Source organism: Procambarus clarkii, chromosome 27 (assembly GCF_040958095.1).
Source record: "Procambarus clarkii isolate CNS0578487 chromosome 27, FALCON_Pclarkii_2.0, whole genome shotgun sequence".
Lineage (NCBI taxonomy): Eukaryota > Metazoa > Arthropoda > Malacostraca > Decapoda > Cambaridae > Procambarus > Procambarus clarkii.
The window spans coordinates 20,472,618-20,492,667 of NC_091176.1; the positions used below are offsets into that span (position 1 = coordinate 20,472,618).

General features: G+C 37.4%; 2 protein-coding genes across 18 annotated transcripts in view; both read left to right on the plus strand.

Moving 5' to 3' along the window:
• jus (julius seizure) overlaps nucleotides 1–10,329 on the plus strand; it is a 102,514-nt gene extending 92,185 nt beyond the window's left edge. For 2 of the 4 annotated variants that reach the window (XM_045749208.2, XM_045749210.2), the window contains exon 7: nucleotides 6,042–10,329. In XM_045749208.2, coding sequence (XP_045605164.1) covers nucleotides 6,042–6,202 — 161 coding nt within the window. In that variant the 3' untranslated portion in view covers nucleotides 6,203–10,329. The remainder of the gene's footprint in view (nucleotides 1–6,041) is intronic. The other 2 variants (XM_045749211.2, XM_045749209.2) reach the window with 1 other exon arrangement.
• A 3,065-nt stretch (nucleotides 10,330–13,394) lies between these two features.
• LOC123762528 (peripheral-type benzodiazepine receptor-associated protein 1) overlaps nucleotides 13,395–20,050 on the plus strand; it is a 289,954-nt gene continuing 283,298 nt past the window's right edge. For all 14 annotated transcript variants that reach the window (XM_069332422.1, XM_069332412.1, XM_069332416.1 and 11 more), the window contains exons 1-2: nucleotides 13,395–15,760; nucleotides 16,695–16,961. In XM_069332422.1, the coding sequence (XP_069188523.1) occupies nucleotides 14,168–15,760; nucleotides 16,695–16,961 (1,860 nt within the window). In that variant the 5' untranslated portion in view covers nucleotides 13,395–14,167. The remainder of the gene's footprint in view (nucleotides 15,761–16,694; nucleotides 16,962–20,050) is intronic.

Genomic DNA, 20,050 nt, shown 5'->3' on the forward strand with positions numbered 1-20,050 from the left:
ATAAATCTACCAGCTAATAATATTCCTCTCCATGGATGTAATACAATCCATCTGGTTGTTATTCCATCCACTTACTTATGATTACGTGATGTTACTGGTATACCAGGAGGATGAGTGTCCAATTATTAGTTACTATTACACACAACGGGTTTGACACACAAAACTCCTTTAGGTGTTACATTTTTATCGTTATGACCAAACTTAGTATCGTGTTTATTGTAATTATGTCTACGTCTCACACTTTCGGAAGGAAAGTTATGACCATAGAAAGCAACACACATAATTTTGAAAGTTCTTGCTTAATATATAAAGTCAAAGTTTTTTAAATACATGAGAGAAATAATGATTCACTTATATACATGTTAATGTTCAATCATGTGTGTTCGTAAAACAAATACCGCATCTTCAAAACTTCCCATGAAAACCATTATTGGGAAGATTATACACCACGAGAGTAGTACTTGTTTAACTTAAGATTTTACATACACACACACATACACACACAGCTAGCCCACACACACACACACACATACACACACAGCTAGCCAGAGCTCAACCCCCGAAAGCACAAATAGGTGAGCACAAACACACACACACACACACACACACACACACACACACACACACACACACACACACACACACACACACACACACACACACACACACACACACACACACACACACACACGTCGCTGGAAGACAGAAGAGTTAGGGGAGACATGATCATCAAATACAAGATTCTCAGAGGAATTGATAAGGTAAATAAAGACTATTTTTAACACACGGGGGCACACGCACTAGGGGACACAGGTGAGAATTCAGTACCCAAATAGGAAATAAAGTCATTAGAAAGGACTTTTTTAGCGTCAGAGTAGTTAACAAATGGAATGCATTAGAAAGTTATGTGGCAGAGGTAGAGTCCATACACAGTTTGATATGTTGATATGTTAGAGCCCAATAGGCTCGGGAATCTGTATTCCGGTTAATTGACAGTTGAGAGGATGGACCAAAGACCCGAAGCTCAACGCCCGAAAGCACAATTAGGTGAGTACACTCACACACACCACGAAAGTAGCTTTCATCCTGTAACTGCACTTAGGTAATTACTCACACAAGGTTCTGTTGTTCCAAACAAGGTAAACTGTAGATGCAATAGTCGACCACAACAAACAAAGAACACAACCTTGACATGAAGGAACCCCCCATGCCCACATTATAAGTAGAGGCTGTAGACGATGTTGTGTAGGTCCTGCGTTGAAGCATGACTGTGAGTAGTCGATGGATGGCTTGACTGTATTCCCGGTCTCTTAGCTTTTTGTAGTTACCCTATGTATTAAAACGATTAGTCATTTCCATGAACATATAACGTCATAATAGATACTAAGATTGATAGAAGAATTTATTATATTTAGGGCCAAATCAATGGCTTTTACTAAGTTTTACGTGTGTTGCTCTTCGTATATATTTATTTGTATTGTGAAATATATTTATATAGTGAATGATTATAAGGTAGTTGTGTATTCTGTGTCATGTGTATGGTGTTATCCAAGGATGAGTTTTGTGTGATAAATACTTATTTTACAGCAATACCTAAAATAATAAAACTTTATTAATGTGTTTATATTTTATACAAATTAGCTTTAAACGTTGTTACTTTACAAATTGAGAGGTCAGTTATAAAAAATGGAATACTTCTTATCTTTATTTCTGTAAAAATGTCTAATTATGGTAAACAAATTATTTAAAGAATAATTACATATATATTCTTTGCCGTGAACACTGTTCAACATGCAAAACTCATTTTATTTAAATTAATATTGTTTAATAATAATAATAATAATAATAATAACAATAATAATAATAATAATAATAATAATAATAATAATAATAATAATAAAATAATAACACAATGATTATTATTATTAATATTTGTATAATATTAAGGATTTATATTTGTTTGTAATTTTGTCCCAGTTGATATTGAGTCTGCAAATTATTTATCTAGGATCATCTAGCTCTTTATCTAGCACCAACTTACTTTCGACCTAGCTAGTTATCCAAGGACACCTACTTGTTATTTTACTACTAGTAAGCTATGAAATTTTCGCCAAGTAGTCATTGATCTAGCTATTTATTAATATATTGATCCATAAATAACTTGCTATTAAATTAGGGTCAGGAACTATAGTACTAGAGCCAGCTTAATTTGATCTAGTTCATGGACCTGTTAGGTCTTTTGTTAATTAGCTACTGATTAAAAATCAATTGGATATTGATTATATACAAAATGGTTGATTTCGAACCATGTAGCTATTGATTTAGTACTCTAGCTCTCGTATTAGTCGGTTAGCTATTGAATTAGTTTTAGCTATCTACATATACCTTCCCGGTTTCGTGCCTTCTTATATATATATATATATATATATATATATATATATATATATATATATATATATATATATATATATATATATACATATATATATATAATATATATGTATATATATGTCGTACCTAGTAGCCAGAACGCAATTCTCAGCCTACTATGCAAGACCCGATTTGCCTAATAAGCCAAGTTTTCCTGAAATAATATATTTTCTCAATTTTTTTTCTTATAAAATGATAAAGGTACCCATTTCATTATGTATGAGGTCAATTTTTTTTTATTGGAAATAAAAGTAACGTAGATATATGACCGAACCTAGCCAACCCTACCTAACCTAACCTAACCTATCTTTATAGGTTAGGTTAGGATAGGTAGCCGAAAAAGTTAGGTTAGGTTAGGTTAGGTAGGTTAGGTAGTTGAAAAACAATTAATTCATGAAAACTTGGCTTATTAGGCAAATTGGGCCTTGCATATTAGGCTGAGAAGTGCGTTCTGGCTACTAGGTACGACATATATATATATATATATATATATATATATATATATATATATATATATATATATATATATATATATATATATATATATATATATATATATATACATATATATATATATATATATATATATATATACATATATATATATATATATATATATATATATATATATATATATATATATATATACATGTCGTACCTAGTAGCCAGAACGCACTTTTCGGCCTACTATGCAAGGCCCGATTTGCCTAAAAAGCCAAGTTTTCCTGAATTAATATATTTTCTCTAATTTTTTTCTTATGAAATGATAAAGCTACCCATTTCATTATGTATGAGGTCAATTTTTTTTATTGGAGTTAAAATTAACGTAGATATATGACCGAACCTAACCAACCCTACCTAACCTAACCTAACCTATCTTTATAGGTTAGGTTAGGTTAGGTAGCCGAAAAAGTTAGGTTAGGTTAGGTTAGGTAGGTTAGGTTGCCGAAAAACAATTAATTCATGAAAACTTGGCTTATTAGGCAAATTGGGCCTTGCATAGTAGGCTGAGAAGGACGTTCTGGCTACTAGGTACGACATACATATATATATATATATATATATATATATATATATATAAATATATATATATATATATATATATAACTGAAAACTCACACCCCAGAAGTGACTCGAACCCATACTCCCACAACTGGTATGTACAGTTGTGGTATGTAAGTGGTTCAAATAGCCTCGGCTATCACTTCCTTATGTCCGGTCGTGATGGTCAAGCGGATTAAGGCGTCCCTGTACATACCAGTTGTGGGAGTATGGGTTCGAGTCACTTCTGGGGTGTGAGTTTTCAGTTGTATATAGTCCTGGGGACCATTCAGGCTTGTTTGCATTTGTGTTCCTCACGTGTGCCCCAAAGAATGGGGTGATTTGATAAAATGCTATGCCCAAGATTACCATCCGAGTGCCGGCGGGGAAGTGGTTCAAATAGCCTCGGCTATCACTTCCTTATGTCCGGTCGTGATGGTCAAGCGGATTAAGGCGTCCCTGTACATACCAGTTGTGGGAGTATGGGTTCGAGTCACTTCTGGGGTGTGAGTTTTCAGTTGTATATAGTCCTGGGGACCATTCAGGCTTGTTTGCATTTGTGTTCCTCACGTGTGCCCCAAAGAATGGGGTGATTTGATAAAATGCTATGCCCAAGATTACCATCCGAGTGCCGGCGGGGAAGTGGTTCAAATAGCCTCGGCTATCACTTCCTTATGTCCGGTCGTGATGGTCAAGCGGATTAAGGCGTCCCTGTACATACCAGTTGTGGGAGTATGGGTTCGAGTCACTTCTGGGGTGTGAGTTTTCAGTTGTATATAGTCCTGGGGACCATTCAGGCTTGTTTGCATATATATATATATATATATATATATATATATATATATATATATATATATATATATATATATATATATATATGTTGTTAAATGTGACCGAAAAGTGAGATTAAAAATTTCAGGCACACGCCCTAGTCACCTATGCCACAACATGATAAAAAGATTGCAACCTGGAGTTCTATTGAGATCACAAGAGTTTTCTGAGGCTTCTACTGAAGTCGGACCAGGATTTTTACACAATCCCATGCACTCTGCCTCTGTCATCCTGCAACCCGTTCTCGCACTTTCTTACAGTCAATATTGACTTATTAAATACGTGCACATGTGACATACTAAATATAATAGTTTACCTTGAAAAGCTTCATAGAAAACACCGACCTTACCTAACCTTCTTAGTATGATAAGATAAGCATAGTATTGCATCGTAATTAAAATTATTACTTAACCTATTATAAGTATAGGTTAAGTAATAATTGTAATTACGAAGCAATAAGATGCTTATCTTAACATAATAAGAAGGCTAGGTAAGGTCGGTGTTTTCTATGAAGGTTTTCAAGGTAAACTATTATGTTTAGTATGTCACATATTCACGCATTTTATAAGTCAATATTGACTATACGAAAGTGCGAGAACGGGTTGCATCCTGGAATGTTCTACCTCTGACGCTCCTCTTTCAATACACAGAGAATAATCACACTAACTTGATGTTATGTAATGTAATTACACACTAACTGATTACTCTCTGTGTATTGGAAAAAAGAGCGTCAGAGGTAGAACATTCCAGGATGACAGAGGCAGAGTGCATGGGATTGTGTAAAAATCCTGGTCCGACTTCAGTAGAAGCCTCAGGAAACCCTTGTGAGCTCAGTAGAACTCAAGGTTGCAATCTTTTTATCATGTCGTGGCCTAGTTGACTAGGGCGTTTACCTGGGAACACCCACCGCATAGGTTCGAACCCACATCACGGCTCTTACGGATTTTCTCATCAATAATAATAATAATTCTTTGTGTCGGGGACAGGCAGCCAGTGAATATATACATGTTAGACTTATATCGAGGTCCCCCCCCCCTCTCCTCCTAGGTCGATCTACTGACCCTCCCAATGATTCAACCCTACAACAAACTGACTAACTCCTGTGCACCTATTTACTGTTAGGTGAACCGGCATTAGATGATAGAAAACGTACCCAACCATTTATTTCTCTCCCGGGAATCGAACCCAAAATTCCTGATTGCGAGTCGAAAACAAACCCGACTGTACTAAGGGTTAAAGGAACAGGTTTTGCTGTTTGCCGTAAATCACTGATATTATATAAAAATATGTTGTAAACAAATTTACCTTTGAATAAAAAACTCCGATATAATGTAATATTATGATGTAAATGGAGATGTCTACATGATGTCAGATGTTCAATAAATTTCGAATGCTGAGTAATATATTTATTCTTCTTATTAATTAAATAAACACATTAATCTATGTATAGGTATGAAGAAACAGTAGTAGGTAACTGGTCACAAAATAATGCCCCAGAAATTTATAACGAAAGTAGACTCTGTTATAGAATACGTAAGGAGGACATAGAATAGGAAGCAATAGGCCATACGGTAAGCAGCAGGAATGTTTCTTAGAGAAACGAGGGAAGGTTTAAAACTGATTACAGGATATAGTATTCAGAACTAGAGGCAGGAGAAGACTTTTGAACTGGTGACAGGAGTAGGCCTTTGAGTAGTTAACCATGGAAGATTCTTTAGAGCTGACTGAGTAAATTACAGTGGACGTTACAGGAGGCAGGCGTGGCAGCGCGCTGTCGGCTGTGAGTGCCACCGGATCTGCTTCAGCTTCACCTGGAGGCCAGGCCGCACCCAAAACAAGTCCCTCCAAGGACCCGAAGACTAAGTCTGAGACAACTGTTGCCATAGAAACCGTCGACTAGGTCACCTGAGATGCTCGCTAGCCTGGATGACGTCCCTTCACGCCTTCATCATGGCTGTCATCAGGAACGTCCTCAAGGATATTATCAAGTGCTGTCTCGAGGGCGACATCTCCAAGAGCTTGGCCTAAATTATAGCAAACAATCGATAATGTTAGCATCTAGGGAGGGATTGTCAGGGCCTCTCCTAAATCCATTATCATACTAGAGTAAGAAAATTAAAACAAATTTGATTAAGCTCAAAGGTAGGATCACATATGCGATAGGGACCAGGGAAATAATCTGGCTGATTTTTCTGCATCTTCATCATTGTTCCCTTTTGATCAATTAAAGCCGATTTATTATCAAGTTATTCAGGGCTTAATGTTAGCTGTAAAATGCTTAGAGTGGATGGTGGGTCTCTCACAGTTCTGTGGTGGACTGTATATAACGGAGCTTTTTTCAATTCATATTGGGAACATTTTCTTCTTGTCCTTTGACCTAAGGTACTCTAAGCCAATAGAAAATCGCGTAGAAAACCATTTTCATGATACATACTATGCTAACTTGCATAATACCTTTTCGTCTTCAGTATAACGTATGCACAAAAATCAAGATAATTTGTCATTATCTCATAATTTGAGATAATTTGTCCTAATTTGCAAATAATACTCAGAGAAGTCACTTATTTATGGTTTAAGATGAATATATTTTTTTTTCGCGAATGTCAGACTTTATGAAAGTCATGATCACTCATGCTTGTTTTTCTTGCACAGCTGATCACCACGTGAAGCTCCGATTGCTGCAGAGGGAGTGACTTTACCTAGATCAAACCTGCTTTACTCTGGTTAAGCTTGTATCACCCTTAACTAACTGGTACCTTAATAAGTGTATCGGATTCATTCTAAATCGGTACTCGTTGCACACATCATCACAGTATTACACTCAGCTATATCCATCCTCTATGCAGACCTTGTGACTTTTTCCTGAAACTATAACTAATGTAGATATAGATTACTGTTCTATATTGCGGATTTGCTCGAAAGTTTCAAACCACTACGATACGTCTCGTAGGTTTCAAGTTCCCAGCAGTCTAGGAAGAAAAAGTTTCGAGAGGGTTTCATTGCTGGTTTGTGATATCTCATTTGTCGTTTTATTTACTATGAAACCCGTTTTGTACGGTGGTGTAGATTATCAAAATATACAAAATATTTGTAGAACAATGCGGGATTTCATATTAGATATGTTATTATTAAACACAAATCTAGATTGTCAAACTTAAGCGGGAAATATAGTTCTTCAGAAGCATTTCTACTCCTAGAATGTATTACTTGTAGTTGTCCAGTTTGGTATGAATATTGGAACTTTCTACCTATACATACATATATACAAATATATACATATATGCATCCTAAGTATATTTATGCAATAGGAAGAGTTCAGCGTGTAGTCTTCTCACGAGGACGGCTACCATAATCAAGTCTACAAAAGCTGCACAGTTTTGACCAATATATTTCGTAGAATTAACAATCATTAATTTAGTTTTCTCCAGGATCCCAAGTCGGGATAAGAACGTTCAAGATATATCATTATGCGAGAGACCATCTTATTCGCGTTCTTCATATCTTTTAACAAATTGGCTTGACAGATGCATAACGGATGAAGGATCTAGATGGGCACCGCCTTGATTGGGTCAACTGACCGCTGGGGTGACTACTATTACTTATGCGTATATGTTTTCACTCAAGTTCATAACAAGCTCAAGACCTTTATCTTATTATTTTGATGGTCGTCTCAAGGTGGAGCTATTGCAGCTACTCGCTAGAGATCCGGAGCTCCAGTGATAAAATGCATATTTAATTTCTTCAAAGACAAACTAGTGTTTTACATGTTACCTGAGTTTCTAGGTTCACTTGCAAGTGCGAAAAGCAGCTGAACAATCTGATAATGGTCTTTCACTGAGCATGTGACTTTTTTGTATCATCAACTTTCCTCTGTAAGAAACACATTAGAGCGACCCGTCTGAGATTATTGAAATCTGGAGAAGTACAGCTTTTACAAGAGCCAATAACCCGTAGTTAATATTTAGTTTTATTCAGAGCAATTTGTAAGATCTTTTATTATGTGTCTGGGTATAAAAGCTGCTGAATGCCTTCATACGATACCTTTATCACATATTTCACTGCAAGGGTACAACCATTCTTCTTCAGACGTGTAAAGCTCTTGTAAACTGCCTTCTTACTCAGATTAGAGGTTTGTTCTCGTGTTAACCAGTAGTCCCGAAGCGTTCTAGTGAACGCTTGGTGGTGTGTAGCTCAAACAACATGTAGTGGGCAGAATTTATTTAATATAAAACTAATGTAGTGATTCATCTAGCACTTCCCCCCCCTGTGAAGATTCCCTAACAAATACACATAAAACCCTAGAATATAAGTTGCACATCTCCTAGTAGTAGATGATCTTAGAAATGTTCAATCCTTGTTTACAATCTTGACATTCTCTATATAGATTATATATATATATATATATATATATATATATATATATATATATATATATATATATATATATATATATATATATTAATAATTAGTTAATCCTAAAAGTTAAGTGGTTTAGATGACAATTCACTTTAATATTTGACTAGAATAAAAGTATGTGGTTTTATCTCAGAATATGAATTAAAAATGAATATGTGTACTTATTCTCGTGTGTTACATATGATTGGTTTTTAAGTATCATGCATGCACGGGTGCTGTCAGTTCCACGCGAGCCTCCCCTCCAGCTGAGCCATTTGTAAAAGAAAACTTAAAGAGGGGGCAGCTGTGGGACGGGCAACTGAAATTTTACTTCATTTTATTTTAGATCATCTGTTGGATGTTATGGTGAAACTTGTTCCTTCTTTTAGAGGATAATTGTTATGAAATATTGTTATTTCCTCTAGGGCAAGTGTTGGACTTGGCTTTTTCATGTAGAGTGTATACAATATACTATTGAAACTATCCCGCTACACAACGATATTGTGTGAATCGACTAGATGTGTAATCGAAGTGTGATATTGTACTTCCATTTGTGTTTATACCTGTTGTTTTCATGTCAAACGTAGTTATGGATTAATTCGAATCTCCGTTGGGTGTCATGCCCTACTCGCCATTCATAAAACCGGGGAAGTTATATGAATGCGATTTAGGAGAAATTATATATATAGATTGAAATAATATATAAATGTATATTGTTTATTGCTATGTTCAAGTTTTGATTCATATGTTACAATTTCCTCTAAGTTATAAACCAAAAACGTTTGGAAAAAACAAAAAACAATTTTGGTACTGATTTCAAAATAGTGGTTATTTCACTGAGGGTCAGAAGGCGATGGTCAGGCACGTCTAGTGATAAGAGTTAACCGAGCAGGATGTAGCCGAAGCCTCCTGGGCTGGTTAGGTGGCCTTCGTCGCCGCCTCCTTCATTAATGGCGGCCCCGCGGTCTCTGGCTAGATCCTCCTCGGTCGACAGCTCAAGTTTATTGTCGAAGGCGCACACGCTACCGGGGGAAGAGGTCGCGTCTGCGTTCTTCGAGGTCTAAGATAATGGTTCAAGACAGAGGTATTACTCTACATGGAAAAGTGCTGGCTCTCATGCTTTTTAAATGACATATTAATAATTACCAAGTTTTTCTCTATTAATGTACTACACACTGAAGGAGTTCGGGCTTGAATAAGAGTCAAGACATGAGTGATTTATCTATTAGTCATTATTATGTAAGGATGATGGAAAACAATTTGCTCTATTATCTCATTACTGGGCGACACTTGCCTATCCTAAGCTCGCTATTGGTAAATCATTCTACATAAAATGGTTTTAGGTCCGGCAGTTTACCCAGTTTTGATGTTTGATGTTTTTGTTTTCTATTCATGGGATTTCTTCTCTTACATGTACAAAATATAAACATATTATCCCCCTTATTACTGAGGTAACAGTACTGTATTTGCAGTCGTGGTTCTTTGAGCATTGAGCCTCATCACGCAACGAGTGATATTCCCGTTTTCTATCTAATTTATGGGTCATGGCGAGGATTTCTTCGCGAGACCGACACTGGAAGCTTGAGCCTTGTATTGAATATTTACAATCAATAAAATTATCACTAAAATACACCAGCTTGTGTTTCTTTTCGCACTTTTGTGTGATTTCCAAGATTTATAAAAATTACACAAAATAACACTAAACACACAACCAAGATGATATCTGTGAATGACTAACGAATTTGGCTACACAAGAAAAGAAAGGTAAAAATACAGAGAAAGATAAGGAAGTACTCAATAAATATATTCATTATGTACTTAAAGAGACAATTCACCTAACCAGAACTTGAACAAGGAGTTTCAAGGAAAGCCATCCCATAACATAAGACTGGTATACATAATTGATACCAGAAGTAGTAATGAAACAGGAAAAACCAGATGTGATACTTTCCTAAAGAAGATCTAAACGAGGATACCACAAGCGGTATCAAAATGTAAGTGAAATCATAAGAATAGTGGAGAACGCAGGAAGCCTATCGGCCCTTGCGAGACGGCTTCAATTTATACCAGTCCAATTTTATTCACATACATGTCTAACCTACACTTGAAACAATCGAGCAATCCCACGTCTATTATTATGTAACCCAATAATTTATTGCATAAATCTAAAATCGTTCCTATAAAAAGGGTTACACAGTCTTTTCTTAATCAAAACTCACCCAATTTCTATCTACTGTTTCGTGTTCTATTCTATATTGATATATGTAAAATACAATTGTATGCTTCAGTCATGTATCTCTTAATCTTCACATTTCTAGAGGATGTAAATGATACTTTCTTAATCTCTCTTCGAAACGGAGGCTTCCAATTCCTGTGATTAGCTTCGTCTTCTTTCTTGAATAATGAATAACACAAGATGTGTTTGAACAAATCCAGAAGGGCCGTAAAGAGGATTCGAACCTGCGCCCGAGAGCATTCCAGACGCTGCCTTAATCGACTGAGCTACGACATGGTAAAAAGAGTTGAAACCGAAGTTCTACTGAACTTACTGGATCCTGCAGCATCTCCGAGGAACAAACCAGGGTTTTACACAACTCCCCCATGCACTCGAGCTGTGTTAATAGACTGTTCTCCCTTTTCATCCTTACTTCATTACACACAGAAATCACAGTAGCGTGATGCATCAAATGAATTAATTTGATGCATCACGCTACTGTGATTTCTGTGTGTAACAAGATGTGTTCGGTTTGGGGTGTGGCTTAAGCCCGATCAAACTCTTTAGGGTTATTTAAGCAAGCACATAAACAGATATGCTAAATTGGTCAAGTTTTAGTTTATTGGCCAATTAACAAAGAATACTTTAGTCTTGATCATAGGTCAGGCTCACAGTAAACTTTTGTATATCCACCGATAAATTGTAACGGTGGGCGTTCTAAAAAGGTCATTAGACAAATGCGCATTCTTATATGTTAGACACAATGTTAAACAATTAATTGCTTTATTCGAGAAGAATAAAAAGACTGTATCTTCAAAATTTAAAACTCCAACAATTTGGACTGAACGATAGAGCGACGGTCTGGCTTCGTTCAGGTCTGCGTTCAATCCCCGACCGTCCAAGAGGTTAGACACCATTCCTTCCCAATGTTCCATCCCAAATCCTTGTCCTGACCCCATCCAAGTGTTATATAGCCGTAAATGCCTTGACGATTTCTACCCCTTCCATTCAAAAGTTTTTTCCTTCTTTTCTTTCTTTTTTCCCACTATCTGATACTTATTATAGTTCATATATGTGCTATAGTAGGCCTAGGAATAAGGAATATACTAGGCCTAGGAATAAGCAGACATTCTCTCTTATGGGTATAGATTTACACATTTAAATCAAATATCATGAGACAGCTCGCCCTCTTAAGGTTTCCCAACGTAAAGAAACTGTCGTACTAAAGTGCCCTTATCCTAACCTACCTGAGGACCCAAAACAGAAAACGGGACAGTATGTCAATTTCGCGAACCGCTACCATTTTCTAGTATGACAATTTCAGGCCTTGGGTAGAGTATACATCAAAATGCGATGTTCTATTGGGAGGACAGGTTGATGTGACACCTGTCACATACTCAAAAGAGGTAACTAATAAAACTAATCAGGTGAAAAATATATCAGGAACACAATGTTGCGAGGAATACTTAGCTATTATAATGCCTAGTTACCAGGAATACATAGTTCCAGTGCTATTTAGAATTCTGATTGAAGCTTTCAATATTATTAGTTTTAATGAATAACGTTATTATAATTAGTTAAGTCTGTGCTTCAGTGAAATAGAAAATGTTAAACAGCTAAAACACTAAAGATCTATAATGAAAAGTGCTGGGTACGGGGCTGTGGGTGTTAGTGTGAGTACGGAAGGTTGGTTATGGTGGTATCTCTGTGATCTGGTGACGAGGTGAGAGATAAGGTACCTGTGGGGTGGGGAGGCTGGTGAAGGGGAACGTACCTGTGTGATGGTCTGAAGGTGGGTGCTGTGAGGAGGTTCCAATGGGGGTGAGGTGGGGTGGGGTGAGAGTTAGGTAACGGTTGGAGGTCCCTGTGTTGGGTGATGAGGGTACCTGTATGAAGGGTATGTGGATGATGAGGGTACCGGTATGGTGGGTATGTGGGTGACAGGAATAGCCTGTGTGTCTGGGTAGCAGGTGAGAGTGCACTATGTCGGGGTTGGAAAGAGGTGTCACTTAGACAACACAACAGTTCAAGCAACAGTCTTGTCACTCGATATATTATTTGAACTTACTACGATAAGTTCAAATAATAATTAACTATGATACGCTATTACTTGTTATCACTTAAACGTGGAAATGAATTGCTTTTTCATGCAATATTGACAGTTTGAGGAAATGCCGGAAAGACCAACGGAGTAACATACAGGAGGGAGAGACAGGTAAACAGGTGGGTGGACAGTTGCCGGATACTGAATGCCTGCTGTCATTTCTCCACCAACTATTCATTTAGTACCCATTAATGAACCGTGTAAAATCTATTCCTTTGTTAAGATATAGATGGAAATAAAATCCTGAGAGCATAATTAACGTATTACGTAGATTAATACCTGACATAAAAATGGTCACCGGCGTCGTATCCGGGCATCCCACAAGGTGAAGCCTGCCACTGCTCCATTGGGTTAGTATGGGACTGGCAGTGACGGAGGTGGGGTGATGATTTCATCACTCCATCATTATAATCGAGTGAAATATGTGGTTACGGGATACCTGTTAGAGCTATATTGAAGGTCATGCTGTGATATTGGTGCCATAATAAAAAATATCGATTGAAATGATGATAATTTAAGGAATGAAGTAGAAATATGTAATTTATTTATAAATACAGTCTTCCAATTTCTTAATGGGTAATTAAAGTATATATTTATATATAGAAATCATATATGTGATAACTCTCTTTGGATATTGCGAGTTGTAAAAATGAAAGCAAACGGCTTCTGCGAAATGAAATAAGAATTCGATTTCAAAGTTGGAGAGTAGTGAGCAGTGTGTGTCAATACAGAACGACACTATGAGATTGTAGCGTATGTCACTGAATCCGGAACACTTTAATTGAAATCTGGATTAATTTAATATTTGTACATGTGTGATAAAATGCATGATACAGCGTGTCTTGTTCCTTGACAACGAAAGTAATTGTTGTTGCAGGAATTCCCTACACATGCAGCTGGCATGGTCAGGAGGCCCAGGACACGGGCACTGGTCGCCGCTAAACAGCAAGAAGCTCATATATTGCTGGGAAATCGTGTTATTTAAAAGACTATTGGACTAATAATTATTGTTTTAAATTCAATTTCGAACTATTGCAAGAAGCAAATTTTGACCAAATTGTTTTCTTGTCACGTTTACGTTGTTAACGTAATAGTATTCCTATTACATATTTTCTTACAATATGAAAAACTAAAGTTTTATCCATTCAATCATGGAAGACCAACTGAAAACATTTGCCATGATTTACACCTCCACAGCATCAATTAAACCATCTGATAATTTAAGAAGTCCTAGCCATAAAGAGATTAGCGGCCACACCTCCTTACTCTCCTCGGATACTTCCGTTGCAAAATTCGGCAGTGCGACAGCCTCCAGCACGTCCTCAAATGACACGACGCCCTCGGAATCATTTCTTAAAGGCAAGGCAACCAAGGGCCTTACCCACGCTTTCAACCAAAACTACACGACAGAGGTTTGCTGGGAAGTGCACAAGAGCAAGTACTGCTCCAAGAACACCTCCCGCCTGGATACATCTTTAGAGGACTTCGATGGGGTGTCTCAAAATGACAACGAGGTAGGAAATGAGGAAAGTATATGCGATAACTATGCCACAGAAAACGATGAATACAATGATGTGTTCGATAACGACAGCGTCAGTGAGACAGCTAAGAACAGTGGCAAGATGGAGTCCACTTTGAGGCCGAGTAATGCAATTGATATGGAGGACCGGAGCCAAGATTACGCTGATTTGAGAGAAATTGATGGAATAACGCTGGAATCAAGGCTCAGCCTGAGTGAAAATTACGTCAGAGATACATTTACTATAGACTATGACCGAACTGGTTGGAGGGAAATTGATTTGTTTTTGAAGGAAAAAAATGATTTAGATAAATCACAAACATGCAGTTACACACAGTGCAACAGCACTGACGCAAGCGAAACCAATCGCGGAAACTCGATAGTAAATGAAACAGATAATGCCGAAACAGATACTTGCGAAACGGATTTTAATGGAGCTAATGATAGCGATACAGAAATTAATGACAATGAAAAATATAATAGTATATTCTCCGAAACAGATATTACAGACAAGAACTTTGAATCGGCAGACGAAATTGAAAAAGAGTGTAACGAAACTGAATTGGGAAACACAGACTGTGATGAAACAGATATTGCAGATACAGAAAATAACGAAACTGACGAAGATGAAACGGACATGGACAGGTCAGATACATATGAAACAGACACGGACAGACCAGAAACAGACAAAACATCCATATCATCTACTGCAAAATCTTTTAAGGATGCAGAGGACAGTAACTCAACAGGTGGAGACAACAAGGATCAACAAGGTAATGCAATGATATCTTATCACGGAGAGTTGGAACTGGAGAGGCCTATTCTGCAGAAAGCGCGAACCAAGTGGCATAGATTGTCCACCAATATGGAACTTGAATCTCCTGATCGTGAACACAAGTGCCTGAGATCTCGCCATTCCTGGTTGCGTTGTAATTCCTACGAAAAGGAATCGACGGTCTCTTTAAAAAGGCATATTGAGACGCCGTTCTCGCAGGAGTCAAATTCCTTGGAGTACGATTCAATGTCTATGAAGAGCGAATCTACGTCTCCAACACAGGAGCTGACGTCGGCGATACGAGCGATGTCAGTGATGCGATCCCGACTTGCCAACCTGCGGAAGATCATCCATGACAAGAACGAGAAGATCCGAGAACTCAAGGCTCGAATGAAAGTTGAGAAGACCAACTCGAGATGCCGGGAGCTGATGGCGCAGCGAGAGAAACAGGTGAGTGGTTAGAGGAGCACAGGAAGATGATGGGGAGATGGGAGGATAAATAAGGAGAATAATAAAAATAAAACACGGAGAAAGAGTGAAGGAGAGCTTAATTATGACTGAGAACAAAATGAAATAAAACCGAGAGAAAGGAAGAGCCAACGTTCAAAGTGTGCATATATATTGTTGTGTATACACGTAGGAAAGATTGGAATGGTGGTCTATGAATATGGTTTTAGAGTAAAGGTGAGAACAACGGGGAGAAAACTTGCCAAAATTATAAACAGATATAAAAAGCAAGCTAATGAGAATGTAATGATATATAAGAGGAAAGTCAAGCATTGAGGGTAGATCCCCTGCAGATGGCGGCAGGATAACTGTTTAGTGATGTGGCTGGTGGTTGATGTGTTCAATATATGCTTAAATGAACTCCTTACCGTCTTAATATTGCCTTATAATCCCCGTTTAAACAATCAACTTCGTCGATAACATTGTCACAATAGTAGTAATCTACATTACTAAAGAAATATTTTAATAATTATTCGACACACTAACTATTATGGCACTATTGCGACCACTATGGGGGAGTATTGTCACCACTATGGGCACTATTGCCGTCAATATGGGCACTATTGTCACCACTATGGGCACTATTGCCACCACTATGGGCACTATTGCCGTCACTATGGGCCCTATTGTCACCACTATGGGCACTATTGCCGTCACTATGGGCCCTATTGTCACCACTATGGGCACTATTGCCATCACTACCACATAGTGATATCCCCACTACCACAACAATCACCATCACCACTGATATCCCCACTACCACAACAATCACCATCACCACTGATATCCCCACTACCACAACAATCACCAACCCTTCACTTCTCGTCCACGTGAACAACAACTCGTTCTTAATCCACGACATTTCTTTCACCCACAGAACAGACAGAGCATGGAGGTAGTGTCCTCGGCTGAGCTGTTGCACTTGCGGCGTGAGTTGGCAGCACTTCGCCAGGAGAAGGAACGCTTGAAGGCCGAGCTAGCGACAAAGGCAGCAATGGAGAAGGAGAGGATGGTGGAGGTGCGGAAACTCAAGCAGGAACACGAGAGGCAGCTCAAACTGGTGAAGATGGAAGCCCGGAAGGAGGAGGTCAGAGAGAATCGGGAGCTCTCTCTTCTTCAGAGGACCATCATGGCAAAGGAAAAGGTAAAAAGGGAGAACAGTTTAGTGGAACTATGTAAATCACCGATTGCACTGGATTTAAGGTAGGTTACTAACCAGTGTGGATACGTGTGTGTAGTCCCATACCACTAGCTCGTCATACTTCCAAGGGAGCATGATGACCCCATGAGGATGCTTCTGAGTGTCATTGGGTCTGTATATGTGTGGTTCTCTTCATGCCTGGCAGCGGGCTGTGGTGAGGCTCCTCTTGATGATGCCGTTGACGTTTTCGTGTCTTGCGATCTTCCGCGGTGATTTTCGACATAATAACTTATTAGACTTTGTTGGCCGTATTGGTCTGCCATCTCACTCCCGCAGGTGCATCAGTGTTGAGTGAGAATGGGAGCGGCAAGGCAAAGGGCTAAAGGCAGATGATGAGTCATAATAACAAGACGAATAATAACGATTATTATAATTATATATATATATATATATATATATATATATATATATATATATATATATATATATATATATATATATATATATATATATATATATATATATATATATACAGATTGTGATCTGTAAAATCACTCCTTCTGAAGATGTATTATTATAAGAAAGTACTTAAGGAAATTCCTGTTTCATTTTTCCTCCGTGGTCTGACATTGTCATATATATATATACATATATATATATATATATATATATATATATATATATATATATATATATATATATATATAAGAAAAAAATTAGAGAAAATATAATAATTCAGGAAAACTTGGTTTATTAGGCAAATTGGGCCTTGCATAGTAGGCTGAGAAGTGCGTTCTGGCTACTAGGTACGACATATATATATATATATATATATATATATATATATATATATATATATATATATATATAATATATATATATATATATATATTTTCTCTAATTTTTTTCTTATGAAATGATAAAGCTACCCATTTCATTATGTATGAGGTCAATATTTTTTTATTGGAGTTAAAATTAACGTAGATATATGACCAAACCTAACCAACCCTACCTAACCTAACCTAACCTAAGCTATCTTTATAGGTTAGGTTAGGTTAGGTAGCCGAAAAAGTTAGGTTAGGTTAGGTTAGGTAGGTTAGGTTGTCGAAAAAATATTAATTCATGAAAACTTGGCTTATTAGGCAAATCGGGCCTTGCATAGTAGGCTGATAAGTGCGTTCTGGCTACTAGGTACGACATATATATATATATATATATATATATATATATATATATATATATATATATATATATATATATATATATATATATATATATATATATATATATATATATACATATATATATATATATATATATATATACATATATATATATATATATATATATATATATATATATATATATATATATATATATATATATATATATATATATATATATATATAATCTCTCTTTATCGTTACATTTACCCTCAAGATACACTCTTTTCCCCGCCCGGGATAGACGGTAGAGCGACGGGCTCGTTTCATACAGGTCGGCGTTCAATCCCCAACCGACCAAGTGGTTGGGCGCCATTCCTTAACCCCCGTCCCGTCCCAACTCGTTTTCCTGATTGCCTTAACCGTGCTTTATAGTCGTAATGGCTTGGCTCTTTTCCCCTGATTGTTCACTTTCCTTCCTTTCCTACCTATAAAGGCTCGTACTTTCCTCTGTAAATATTCCAGAATCCCATAATTAGTTTAGCTATGCTTGAGAAGAGGATAAACCCAGGAATTTGAGTAATTGCTGTTTTAAGTTGGGTTGGGGCGGCATGAGCTGGCCTCTTTAATCAACATGGCGGCTTCGCCCGGGCTCAGAGGGAGAGGCTCCTGCCAGAGCAGGACGGAATTGGGGACGTTGTCTCCAGAAATGTGAGAATTATGACTGGCTTGCCGCCGAGGGCGCAGCTAATGAGAACTCGTCGGCATGTGACGTGACCTGGCGGCGCCGTGGCGTCACTACTTCCCTGGTATCCATCGAGGGTGCTCCTTTAAGGAGCACCCTCCGGGGCAACATTTACCTTCGGGCTCTCCTCTGATAGCCTGGAAAAGAGAAGCCTCCTATCAGGATATGCTAATAGGGGCACACTTCCCAACTTACCCTCAATAAAAAGGGGACGACCATGAATAGTGACCAAACTTAACCTAACCTGGTGTAAACCCGAGGGTCTCCTTGGTCTTGATTGAAACTCATATGGTTACTGGAGCTTCTAACAATTATGACTTAATTAATCTTAATCTGGCCACCATCAACACTAGTGTCCAAATTGATCAACTTTAACTCAGTGGAATTAAGTAACTCAATTTACACACAATCTGTGATTTATGAGCATCGGTCTCGGTACGTTAAACTGGTTGGTGAAAGTCGGAAACTTCTTATTAAGCAAAACCACTTTATATATGACGTTTGTCAAATCGAGAGAAAGTGCCGAATTATGAGTCTAAGGTCCTAGATCAACCCACCTAACCCATCAACCCAGACGCTAATTAATGGTCAGTTAAACCACCAAATTGACGTGAATTTAGTTTGATACTATGTTCCTCTTCCTGACGTCGCTTAGGATCAAGGTTATTATATAAAAATGGTTATCATGACCGTTATCTAATCGAGGGCTCTGGTGATAATGACTTTTTAGTTATCAAAGCTAATGTAATCATTTAATCCACCACCATATTGAATTAAAATAAAATACTTTAAATGAAAAAAAAGATAAATTTAATTATAAGTATTATATAAATGAAGAATATCACTACATACTAGGACATTTAAATTAACTATTCTGTAATTTTTACAGAAAAAGCTTGATTCTGATTTGATTGAAGCTATTTTATTAAATTAAATTCCACACCACACCCCCACCCCTCAGCGAACGGGTGTGGTGTGGAAATATGGATCTCCCCGAAAACCATAATTATTTCGAGAAACATGAATGGGTAATAAAACTTCTGATGATCGTATGGCAGGAGCGAGAGATAAGAATATACATTGACAAGAGCCTGTTATATATATTTTATTTAAAAATCTAAGGAGGACTCGCGGGGATTCCCCTAACAGCCTGTTGCAAGGAAGCGTCCTCCTTAGCTGGGAGA